Genomic DNA, 11,970 nt, shown 5'->3' on the forward strand with positions numbered 1-11,970 from the left:
CTGTGGCAGACGCGGATGCGGACGCGGGGCAACGAGGCCAAATCCATAGTATCCTCCGAATTCTATTCGGGGGATACAATTTACATTCTAACTAGTGTAACCCTGAGGCGCTCCATAGTCCGAGATTGTAAAATATATTCTAACGTTACAGTTGTAAAATTTACTATACTATGCAGCTAGTTTACGAAGTAGTAGAATTTGCAATTTCATGTGCACAGACTAGAGTCTACACTGTTTATTATGACTTTTTATGAGAAGGCGGCACTCTGAGACAACAGAAAAATGATCCTGTTACTAAAGTTAGTAAAATATTACCTGAAAATTATAATTGACTAACATGCTAGGGTCCATTATGTGTCTGTAAAGTAAAGTGTCCCTACCCTACCGACTCTTTTTTTATCATGTTTATAATTTAACTAATAAAAGATAAAGGCTAAATAAATGCAAATTTTAACATTTCTTCCCTGTTCTTGTTGGAACAAACTTACCGGTCAACGCGACGATGCATGGTACAATCCCGAAGAAAGTGTCAATTGTTTACCCACTAATTTCACTGATTTTATTATCATAAACATGAGAATATCGAACATAACCTCAACAACAAGACTAAAAGGTATCATTCATAACGCATGGCTCACCCAGATAAGATGCAGATACGTCCGAGATACACATCAATGCCATGCCATCAAACATGCCCACATTCTTGGTGAACCACTTGTACTGTACTTGCCTGCGCCTACATGGGAATGAGTTTGCGCCGTTCGTTGCTTCGCTCGCCGCGCCGATAAACGTGATTTGGCTACTACACCACACTGTACCAGCGCAGTATCCCAGCGGGCGATTATAGCGCTTACGCACACACGTACACACACACCCACAACACACACTGCAAAAAGTCGGTGTAGTAGCGGCGAGGCAGCTACTCACCGGATTGTATCACACCGACCGCGGCGCGGTGGGGGATCATGCTCACGTCGTCCGGCGAGAGTAAGCAGCTGACTTGCATGCATGCAACGTGTAGGGATCAGCAGCAGGCTGGTGACACCAGTGCAAATTTGTATACATGCGCGACTCGCCGTAAACTTCCGGATCGTCTGTAATCGATTAAAAACCTCGAGTTCGGCCAGATCCATTTTTCAAAAGGTTTATTTCTATCAACTGTAAAAACAAATTTAACCTTAGAATAGTAAGAACCCCTACGAAACGGAAATAATTTATAACAGAAATGTATGAATATCGAAGTTTTATTTCTATCCGATGTAGGCAATTTCACAGATATCTACTCTGACTGAATTCAGCAATTAAGTACCTCAACTACAGTTGTTAACTCACCCCCTCATGCCTCATGGTTCAATCGTTATTTTTGTCACAAATCGGCCACAAATCTTGCATTTATTGTTTCAGGAAACATTTTTGTGGTTCAACTGAACATAAAAAGGCAAAATTACATATTTCATTACTTTGTATAGTGTTAAAATGAAATAATAGAGACTTTGCCTTCCCAAAAGTATACCATATAAAATAAAGTTATCTTGACCCCACAAGTGACGATGTAGGGGGTGTAGCTCAGTGGTAGAGCGCGCGCTTCGCATGCGCGAGGCCCCGGGTTCAATCCCCGGCACCTCCAATAAATATACACATGGGCATTTTGCTTTTTTTTTACTTTTAATTGTGTATTCATTATGCAAGAGTGTGTGTGTGTGTGTGTGTGTGTGTGTGTGTGTGTGTGTGTGTGTGTGTGCGTGTGTGTTTCTTAAAACACATTCTGCGGACATCTTAACATCATAATAAATTATTTCTAACGAACATAAAGCCTTGAGCATAAATCTACATAATCCAAAGTGAGATCTTAGAGGCATGATTCAGACAAGTAAAATATTATTATACATATATTAATGACTCAAAGCAATTAAGATATTGTTCAAAGCTTTGTCAACCTTGTATGAATAAGGTAGGTGAGTTCTGTAATGAAATATTTCCATCATTTGAACATGAATAATGGCCAACTTCAACCAGATGGAAGTTGCATTATACACGAGATCAGAACATGGCATTATGATTATTGGATGGTGTTGGCAACGGGTCTAGGGCAATTACCCCCTGAACAATAATTATTACCCCAGACCTTCTCCTGACTCTAACCCTAATCAGGGAGGTGGAAGAGACCTCCCTGCCCCCTAATCCTAATCTTGAACCTACTCCTAACACTAATCCAAACTCTAGCTGCGAGATTCACTCTGAATTGCTACCATAATACATCAAATGTCACTAAAGCAATGCTACAAGAACTTGATTGGACCACTCTGGAACAGCGCAGAGAAAATGACAGGCTAACCATGATGTAGAAAAATTCACAATGATCTTGCTCATCTTTCGGCAGAGGACTATAATACTAGTAATTATTAAACAGGTTACTCAGTTGACGAGAGCCTCCCATTCCAACTACGAGAACTGAAGAGCATCGTCATTCGTTCTTCACTCAGAACAGTGAGGAGCTGAATTCTTTCACTGGCCTTGGAAATTATTGTTGCAGCGCCCTCTGTGGGAGCATTCCATAACCGAGTAACGGTTGATCATAGTGGCTACATGATAATAGTCTTTGTTTTTCGTGTTTGTTATGTGCTTGTAAAATCTGTAAATAAACTGTATTATAATGTAAACAGCACATAGTCTGCAAGAAACTTCAGCTTATTGAAAGAGGCAGACTAACCAGAAGAAGAAGAAGATGATAATGATGATGAAGAAGAACCCTAAAACTTAACCCTAACCAGGGAGATGGAACCTCCCTGCCCTACCTCTAATCTTCACGCTAACCTTATCACTATCCAGTATTTAGCCAGGGGTGGAAGAAAATAAGAAAACTTGTCTAATAAGAGCTACTCAGGATTGCGGTGAAACAACCAATGATCTGACTGAATTAAGGTACATATAGGGCCTATTGGGAATGTGAATGCAGAAGACTGTCGTCAAATAAGCATATAAGCTTGAAGATATGACAGCCTGAAAGAGAGAGAGAAAAAAAAAAAAACACAGGCAAAACATTGTCATATTATATTTGTTATAATCTAAGCTTACTTTATCATTCTCAGTTTACTTCTTGGGGATGCATGCATCAACTAAATTTAGATTATGTCATTATTTTGATGGGAAAGGTATACGACCGATTATTTATTTTCAAAAAGCAGGTTTATGCAGTGAGGAAATTGACTATGTTTGGAGGATTTGTGATGTAATTTTGAAAAGTGGACGGTTTAGTTTGTCGTGGGTCAGTTTTAAACCTGTTCAAGTGGATGATACTTGGTTAAAATTACACGGAAAAGAAATTAGGATTGGTGATATACCTTCGAGAAAGATTTTCACTCATTTTTTTAACTGATTTACAGCAGTTATATACATTGGAAGTACGAGATCAACAAAGTATTTTCGCCTTCTCCCCAAAAGTAACCCAAGATATTTTTCTCCGACCCAGAGTCACAACTCTTATCCCAAAGCTTAGGGAATTTCAATTTAAACTTCTCCATGGTGCACTTTATACAAAAGTTAATCTGTTGAGATTTGGGTTTGTTTCTAATGATCTATGTTCTCTCTGCAAAAAAAGCACTGAGATATATTCACATTTATTTGGGGAGTGTATTGAAGTGCAGGAATTGTGGCAAATTATTATTCAGAATTTGAATTTAGAAGAATGAGGGAATATAAACTGGAAAGTTGTTTATACAGGTATATCCGGAAACTCGTTAAAAGTCAAAGGATGGAATACAATTATATTGGTGATTAAACATATTTTACATTTAGCGAGATCAGAAGGGAAGGTACCGAAGTTTAATGATTTAATGAAGTATTTTGGTATGTGTAAAGAAGAAGAAAATAAGATAGCGAGTAAAAGAGGAACAGTTGGAATGCATTTGTTAAAGTGGGAATATATATTATGATGTATACCAATGATGATACGTGATTTTTTTTTGTCTTGATTTTGCCGTGTCCGCGAGTTATTATCACATAGTTGTCGTTTTTTCTTCATCGTTTTTTCTTTATTGCTTCTGTTGTCGTTTTTTCTTTATTGCTTCGTTGTTGTCGTTTTTTCTTTATTGCTTCTACCCTTCCACATCATCTCCATATTTTCCTTACAAGAGAGCCGCCATGTGTTTGTTAATGTGCGTCCGTATGTGTGCATGTATGTGTGTATTACTCTGTCTGTCTTTTTTTTTTGCTACCACTTAGGGAATTTTGTTGTTGTTGTTGTTTTTTGCAATTATATATATATATTTTTCTCTACGAGGGGACTGCATTCTACAAGCTCTGCTTTTTAGCAGTCCCCTCCATTTCCAGCAATATTGTTTATGCATTTACCACAGTGACGTATCAGCTGTTATTTGTATCTCGGTTGATAATTTACCTGTATCTCTTTTACCATGTTATTCTGTTCATCGCATTGTGGTACTAATTTCATGACGTCTGTGTATATGAGCGTTTCTTTGTATTTCTTATTATTTGTTTGTTGGAAGTGAAATAAATCAACTGAACTGAACTATCATGAATATAATAGGGTGTATTTTATTGTATGACAAATAAAATGGCTACTTACATGGCAGAGTTATTCAAGTGTACATATAAACCTGAGGGCTGAAGGCACGGGGAGGGTGGGGGAGGGAGGGGGAAGGGGGGCATGTTGGTGTTAGGTGGGTGTGTCAGTGTGCATGTGTGTATGTTTTCTCGCAAATGGCCTCTTTTTTTCTTTCTCTCTCTCTCTTTTTTTCGAGAAGCTATGAAATATGCCCGTTTTCTTTTGTCTTTTTTAAAAAGCAAATTATCTCTTATGTTCCTGTTTTGCGGGCCTTTGCGAGAATATGTGTTTAAAAAAAGGCGGATTTCGTTGTTGTTGTTGTTGTTGTTTTGGTTAAAAGAGTTACAATGTAAGTATGATATTAGTTTGCACAATGTTGGTATTACTGCATTTTGTCCTTATATAGTGTAAGTTGATGTTATTTTGTATTATGTTTGTGTATAATGCAGTCTGCTTTAGTATGATGTCTTGTTTTTGTTCTGTGAACGTTTCTGATCTTTCTGATATGAAACTGAGCGAAATTCGAATAAACAATCATCACAAAAAAAGTGTGTGTGTGGTGTGTAAGCCATTCTCTAAACAAATTAGTTGTAGCAATGGGCCGGCCTACTCTGTCAATGTCAGGGCAGGGCATCCCAACATTACCTGTTTACAAGTGTCACTTCTCGGGACAAGCCCTCCTTCAGAGATTCGAATAAAGAATTATCAAAAAAAAAAAGTGTGTGTGTGGTGTGTACGCCATTCTCTATATAGTTGTAGCAATGGGCCTACTCTGTCAATGTCAGGGCAGGGCATCCCAACATTACCTGTTTACAAGTGTCACTTCTCGGGACAAGCCCTCCTTCAGATACAGCAACGTTATTCCAAATTTAAATCTACGAAGCCACTGTCCACTTTGAATATCACTGCTTGTTGACTCCCATTCTTTTCTACATTAATATCGCACAATAAAATTGAGTTCTACAGCATATGGCTCACCGAATGGATCATGGACTTACTAGTACGCGCGCGACCCCAGCGCGCGTTTTGGCAGTGAACACCAAAGGTGGTGCTGAACACCCTGCCTGCCTGCATTCATGGTGCAAACTAGACGGTATTGTGAAACAACCGGCGGCTCGGCGACTCGATCGTTCTGAGGTGTCAAAAGCTCCTGAACCTTTTTTTTACTTTCACTCAAGTGTTGTCTAGAAAGGGAAACAGCTAAGTCACAATGGGGCTACAGAAGGATGAGGAACGCCAGCAGATGGAGGAGGATAACAAAAAACCGTTCGGGTAACTATATTCTTTTTAGCAATAGAAAACCCGGCAGTCTGTTTTTCTGCTGGTGATGCTGGCAGTAGCACTAGCAGGAGCAGCAGAGGTGGTTACAGCAGAGGTATCGCTAACGTTAGATGTCTTGCGTGACAACGGCGTGATGTTCACATGCAGATCTGCTGCTAGCTGCTGCAATTTGTGCAGACGATGGGTGTGGACAGTGGTGGACATTTGATTCATTGATTATCAATAAAGTTTGAGCGTATTATGGGATTGTCAGTTCACTGATTGCTGCTGGTAATTAGAGTGTAGACTCTGTAGTCCTGGTAGTCTGCACACTTTGTATGTTTGATCATGTTGATGTTTAGCTTACTTGCTTGGAATACATGGTTGGTCCTGTACTACTCATCGACCGCCTAATTTTTATTTGCTTGATAAGAACATTCAACACTGAAATTCACGTAAAAACTTGACCTATGTGATTGAGAAAATTCAGCACTATCAAATGCTGTTGCTCCCTTTTCAATTCGAAGTTTCAGTGCAAAAATATCACAGTCGAACTTGAGTGGCCTCTTTTCAGCTCCCTGCGGTGCCGCTCCTTTTTTAGATCGACCGCTGTTTTTGTATTGACAACGCACATAAACCGAGTTGTATCGAACACCATGTTGTACGAAACTTTTTTTAGAAAATGCATTGACATTACATTACGATTTGATTAAAATATTCATTCGAAATTTTGTCCTTGATTTAAACCATTAGTGAACAGTGAATTTTCACGTTTTCCCACACATCCTCATCAACAGTCAATAAAGCCAATACATTTTTATGTGCTGTGCGTGCAGTGCGTACTAGAGTAGCGGACCCAGTTTGCGGCAGGTTGAGGCCTTTTCAAGGGTATTTAGTAGTATTCTTGTAAAACGGGCAACAGAAATTAAATAATTTTTTTTTTTTTTTCATTGGAAGAGGTACCAAAGGCCTCTTGACACTGCATCACAATTTTGTATGGTGGACAATTACCCTAGTCATAATAATTAATTTTGTGCAGAAAATTTGCAACCACCAAGAGGACCCGGTTTGCGGCAGGGGGGGGGGGGGGGGGTCCAGTTTGCAGCACCCCACACAAAAATGTCCCCTGATTTCTTCAAACATTAACATTTTGCAAAAACAAAATATTTTTTTGATGGTCCAACTAGTCTTCAGCTTGTTAGAACACTTTATTTGGATTCATTATCTCGATCCTTCACAATTTCATAGTTTTTCAAGATCGCATGTATTTCATCAATATCCACCCATTTTGGGATAGCGCTACATGTATGTGTATAAATCCCATAGGGGTGCCGCAAACCGGACCCATCCCTGACATTTTGGTCACTGTTGCAATCGTCAAAATTGACAAAGGAAATGAATTTTAGAATATTTAACACAGTTACACGAGGGATCCTTACCATGCCAGGCCTCTTTTGGTAGTAAGATTTTGTACAAAGATACAAACAAGGGATGATGGTGGTTGCCTAGCAACAGTTGAAATATGGAAAGGGATGCTTTTTGAAGGGCAGTACCATAATGATTATGATAAAATGCATGCTCCAATCTAAGTGCTTACATGTACAAGTAACTACATGTACATTGTATGATGATGAGGATGATGATGAAACAGCATTTGTATAGCGCCATTAATCTGTAGAAACATTCAAAGGCGCCCAGCTCCCACAAAGTGTCACACATCATTCACAAAGTTGCTGGAAAAGATAATCTGGATTGTATGTATATATCCAAAAAGTATGAAATGGTGTAGACTTGTTCTGTGGTTTACAATATACATTGTTTGCCATTGTGATAATCATTTTTAGGCTGATTGGTGGAGAAAACAAGCCAGTGGCTTCGTCCCAGAACCAAGGATTGACCCCCAAGAAGGCGACACCCTCAACGAGTTGTCTGGGCAAGTCCCCTCGCCGCAAGAAGAAGACCGGTGTACGAGCAGCGCGCAGGAATGAAAACAGTGAGTATTTATAAATAGCCTGCACCTTGCCAGATATAAGATTTGGGTTTTGAATGTCATGATAGACTGACATTACGTTGGAGTGACAGTTAACATTGTTTCTAAAACATTTTCTGCCCTGATTATTGGTTTATGATGAGCTTATTGTTGGACATTAAAAACAGATCAAGGCAATGGTTGTGTGAAATCCTGCACAGACTAACAAAAAAGTGGAAGAAATACATACAATCACATGAATTTGTGTGGCGCATCAGCAGTATTCGTAGTTTGGTAGTTTTTGTAATATTTTGTTTTGTTGTAATAGTAATACTATTCGCAATGAATATTTATGTGACAGTATTAGTGCCTAATTCATTGAATGGAAAGTTGCACGACAAAACAGCATCACATTCTGTGAATTTAACAACCTGAAATGTCCAGTTGGGGAGAATAGACATGCCACAACATCAAAGTTGACATACATGTAGGTCCATTGATGTGGAATTAACCTTTATTGGTAATCACTTTAATCTGTATCACCACTTCCATTACTCGTATGTTCGCCATAAGTGGAGTAGATGATCTATTCATAAACCCTGGCTTGTTTCAAGAAAATCCACTTTCAGAAGAGATTACTTTGTATTAAACCTTTTGATTTTGATCTCTATGCGCTTTCTTCCACCGTCTGTCCAGCCAATTTCCTGTTTACCCTGCTCGATGAAGAGTACTCGGTCAAGGACCCGGAAATCACTGACTTCATCTCTTCAAACCAGAGTGCCTTTGAGCAGCTCTTTCTGCAGCAAGAACAAATGGAGGTGAGTCCAGACTACCCCCACTCCCTCGTCCAGATCCAAAGGGTCAGACTCTTAGTAGCCCAAGAGATAGTATATAGATTCTCCTTCCCCCCTAATGCCTCAACATCTACATGAACATCTGTACACTGAGATGATCTTGAACCAAATCCGATGTTGCATTCATTCTAGGCATATCAGGAGAAAAATTTTAGCACACGTGACTTAAAGCACTTCAAAATAGACCTGAGGAAGTTGGCAAAAATTCTCATTTCCGGTTTCAGGAGTTCTTGAATTGTTAGTGTCTTCAGCAAATGTGAGATGCGCATTTAGGGGCTTTTTTTTGTCAACGATTACTTCGCAAAATATCATCAGAGGTTCCAGAAATATTTCAAAGACAGCTGTTAAAGGCTTGAAGAGGTGAGATATTATATGACATCGCCCCCCCCCCACCCCCAATGTTGCAGATCTGGAGTGAGTTCATGAACCGTTCGGAGGAGGAGCAGGATCGGTTTCTGCGTGAGGTGGAAGAGGGCATGTTCCAGGTGGCCAAGAAGGCGTCTGGGCAGCGTGCCGCCGTCCAGGACAAGAACGGTAACCCTTTCTCTGAGGTGGAGTCGCCAGCGGAGAAAGAGAAGCCCACCGAAGTCGTTGATCAGAGAAAGGGTAAGAGTGGTGGACAATGAATGGGGAAAGGAGGAATTACATGTGAATGAATTTAGTAGCCACTGGCAGCCAGCAGGAATGTACTGTAAAACCGTGAATTTTGGTGTGCATTCTTAATTTCACAAATTTTGCCAGAGCCAAGATTGGCAAACTTAAAATGCATGCAAAACTTCTTGTCTCCGTGTACTTTAAGCATTGGATGCCAGTGGCAATTCACATATATTTAATGCCGCAAAAAAGCCTGTGGTTTCCAACGCATGAAAATTTCATTCCCCGAATATCTCTTGCTTTACAGTATTATCATGGGTGCACTAGACCTCCATGGGTAACTATAAAGTTTGAATAATCTAGACAATGATTTTAAAAACGTAATTGCTTATAATTCAAGCAGCTTACCAGTTTGTGTAATAAGTGTACACATAGTTCAACCATTTTAACTGTAGTCTCAAACAATTGCCTCAGAGAATAGTCTGGTTCTCAAGGATCATAGAAGCCTTTTTTTTTTTCTTACAGTCACAGCAGATCTTAGTTTGTAATTCTGCCAATTAAGGCTGAAAAAGTTTGTAATGTTCGTAGAAATAATTGTAGGTACACATTATCTCTCCTTTGATACATGTCAGTGTATGATTTGATATAAGTTCGGTGAAAATAATAGCAAATAATTATTGTGCACAGGGCTGTTTTTGAAGTTAAGAAATAAAATGCTTACTACATGATGGTAGAGTTGAGAGCGATCACTAATCAAAAGTGTTTTTGCCTTTCCCTCCTCATGGTAACCTCCGATGTGACCTTCAGATAATCCAGCCCACACTCCCCAGGAATGCTTCAAGAGGATCAGCACTCGCCTCCAGACCATGCTGCGACGGAGACACCTGCCGAAGGTGAATTTCTTCCCCACCCGTGCTATAGATTGCAGTAGTTTCTCTCCAGCCAAAACACTTTCGGCTGGAGGGCTTGGGAATGAGATGTAACTGTCCTTGTAACCTTCTAAAAAGAAAGCAGCATGGTCAAGTAAAGTATTAATACACAAGATTTGACATTAGCTATGATGGAACGATAATGATGAGGGATTTCATTGTATCCAACTTAAGGAGACATGCTCACAGTATGTTGTGAAATGTCAGCCTGTGTAGAGTGTTAGCAATACACTGTAGTGGCATACTCAATGTGACTAAAAAGGAAGTAAACCTGCAGTGCGGAAGCTGTGGGTAAGTGATAACATGTGAACATTCGTACTTTCTGTGGCATTCGTTCAGGAAACAAATTGCCACTGAAAATTTGTGTACTGTCAGAAGGTTGTATGTCCCAAAATGGAGCTGTAGCCCTTGAGGTCCTCGCTGCTTAGAAACCAATATAGAACTGTGCGTTCATCTATGTCTCCCGACCCTTTGTCTGTTACAGGGAGCTGTGGAGGGTCACGAGGAGGAGCTCCTGGAGTGGTTTGGTGACGACCCCAGCTCCGTCTTCATCTCCAGCCTGCCCAGCAGCTTTGACCGACTCCTCCTTCACGCCGTCTGCCAGTATCTGGACCTCAGCTCCGAGAGTAAGCCATCTCATGCACAGACCGTCGAGTCTGTGCCACAAATCATGATATTCTTTCACCAGAAAGGTTCTCTTGGTGTAAGCAAACAATGGATTTATGTCCTTCTGCTTGTGAGCTGCCAGGGAGATAGCCCCAATGACTGTACACGCCATACATTTATACAAGCATAAAATTATATTGTACTATTTGGGACTAGTAAGACTGTTTATTAGATTTACTAACGAGCACCACAGCAACGAAGAGAGATAGAAGTACCAATTATTCCTTTCAAGAAGTAGAGTTTCTAATAGCAGATTTCCCTCCATTTAGATTTTATCCATTGCATAATGGGAGGCAATGCTTTGGCACATTGTTAATTCTAGGCCTATCAGTTGACTCGGGACATTTGTGTAATTTTATATGCTTAGTGTGCTTTATAGGAGTCAATCACATTTGGGATGTAGTCAGTAAGGTCTTTGACTTGTCTCTAAAGCAGCATTCACTCTTTTGGGAGGTTAATTTTGCCCGGAAAGTCGTCTTTTTCAATCAAATTAATATATTCTGCACGGCACCAGGTGGACAAACATTAAGAATTGATGATATACATTCATCTATTCATTTTATTATTTTGTTTTTCTGTATAGCTGGTTGATCTGACTTTTCTGTACATTACACTGAATAATGCAAACATCATAATCAGGTGTACCTTTGAAAGAAAGAAAATAAACATAATATAACATGGTGTGAAAAGCTCTTTGCAATCTGTCTCACTTGGACTCTTACCCGCATTCATGCAGGTTTTGACTGTGAGGGTCGGCGTCAGACCAGAGTAGAGAACAACAACGAGTTCTTCCGTCCCCCGTCCATGCTCCTCTCGGCTTACCTCGACAGCCTCAGATGATAGGGTTACAATCATGACCTTCGACCTTCGTTGATCAGAGCAGCATCTGAGAAACCCTCCTTCTCCGAGAGCTTGCATCACTCGTACCATCGAGGTCAAAGGTACATCATGGAAAGACAAGACGTAGTTCATCTGTAGGTGTGCTGATCTTTTTCTTATCCCGAGATCTCTATCGGTCTGTCATCCTACTCACTATACTCTGTTCAAACATGATATATTTAAGTTATCTCCTATGCATACGATGCTAAAATTTATTTCTCCATTCATGATATGAATACAAATTCAGATTCAGCT

General features: G+C 39.9%; 1 protein-coding gene and 1 non-coding gene across 2 annotated transcripts; both read left to right on the forward strand.

Moving 5' to 3' along the window:
- Positions 1–1,555: 1,555 nt before the first annotated feature.
- Positions 1,556–1,627, forward strand: Trnaa-cgc (transfer RNA alanine (anticodon CGC)). Its single transcript has one exon. It is a non-coding gene; the product is annotated as a tRNA-Ala (tRNA).
- A 4,113-nt stretch (positions 1,628–5,740) lies between these two features.
- LOC139723592 (R3H domain-containing protein 4-like) lies at positions 5,741–11,676 on the forward strand. Its single transcript, XM_071634826.1, has 7 exons — positions 5,741–5,836; positions 7,669–7,817; positions 8,490–8,611; positions 9,055–9,253; positions 10,049–10,134; positions 10,655–10,796; positions 11,573–11,676. The coding sequence occupies exons 1-7, from the start codon at positions 5,775–5,777 to the stop codon at positions 11,674–11,676; spliced, it is 864 nt and encodes a 287-aa protein (XP_071490927.1). The 5' UTR covers positions 5,741–5,774.
- Positions 11,677–11,970: the final 294 nt, after the last annotated feature.

This window comes from Diadema antillarum, unplaced genomic scaffold (assembly GCF_040938485.1).
Source record: "Diadema antillarum isolate AM-2024a unplaced genomic scaffold, OU_Dant_1.0 scf00000195, whole genome shotgun sequence".
Taxonomy (NCBI): Eukaryota; Metazoa; Echinodermata; class Echinoidea; order Diadematoida; family Diadematidae; genus Diadema; species Diadema antillarum.

Bases quoted from the DNA above. Each gene is read 5' to 3' on its own strand.
- LOC139723592 (XM_071634826.1), top strand. From the start codon at position 5,775: ATGGGGCTACAGAAGGATGAGGAACGCCAGCAGATGGAGGAGGATAAC. The intron at 7,818-8,489 runs GTGAGTATTTAT...CCGTCTGTCCAG, and splicing joins AGCGCGCAGGAATGAAAACA to CCAATTTCCTGTTTACCCTG. The intron at 10,135-10,654 runs GTGAATTTCTTC...TGTCTGTTACAG, and splicing joins GACGGAGACACCTGCCGAAG to GGAGCTGTGGAGGGTCACGA.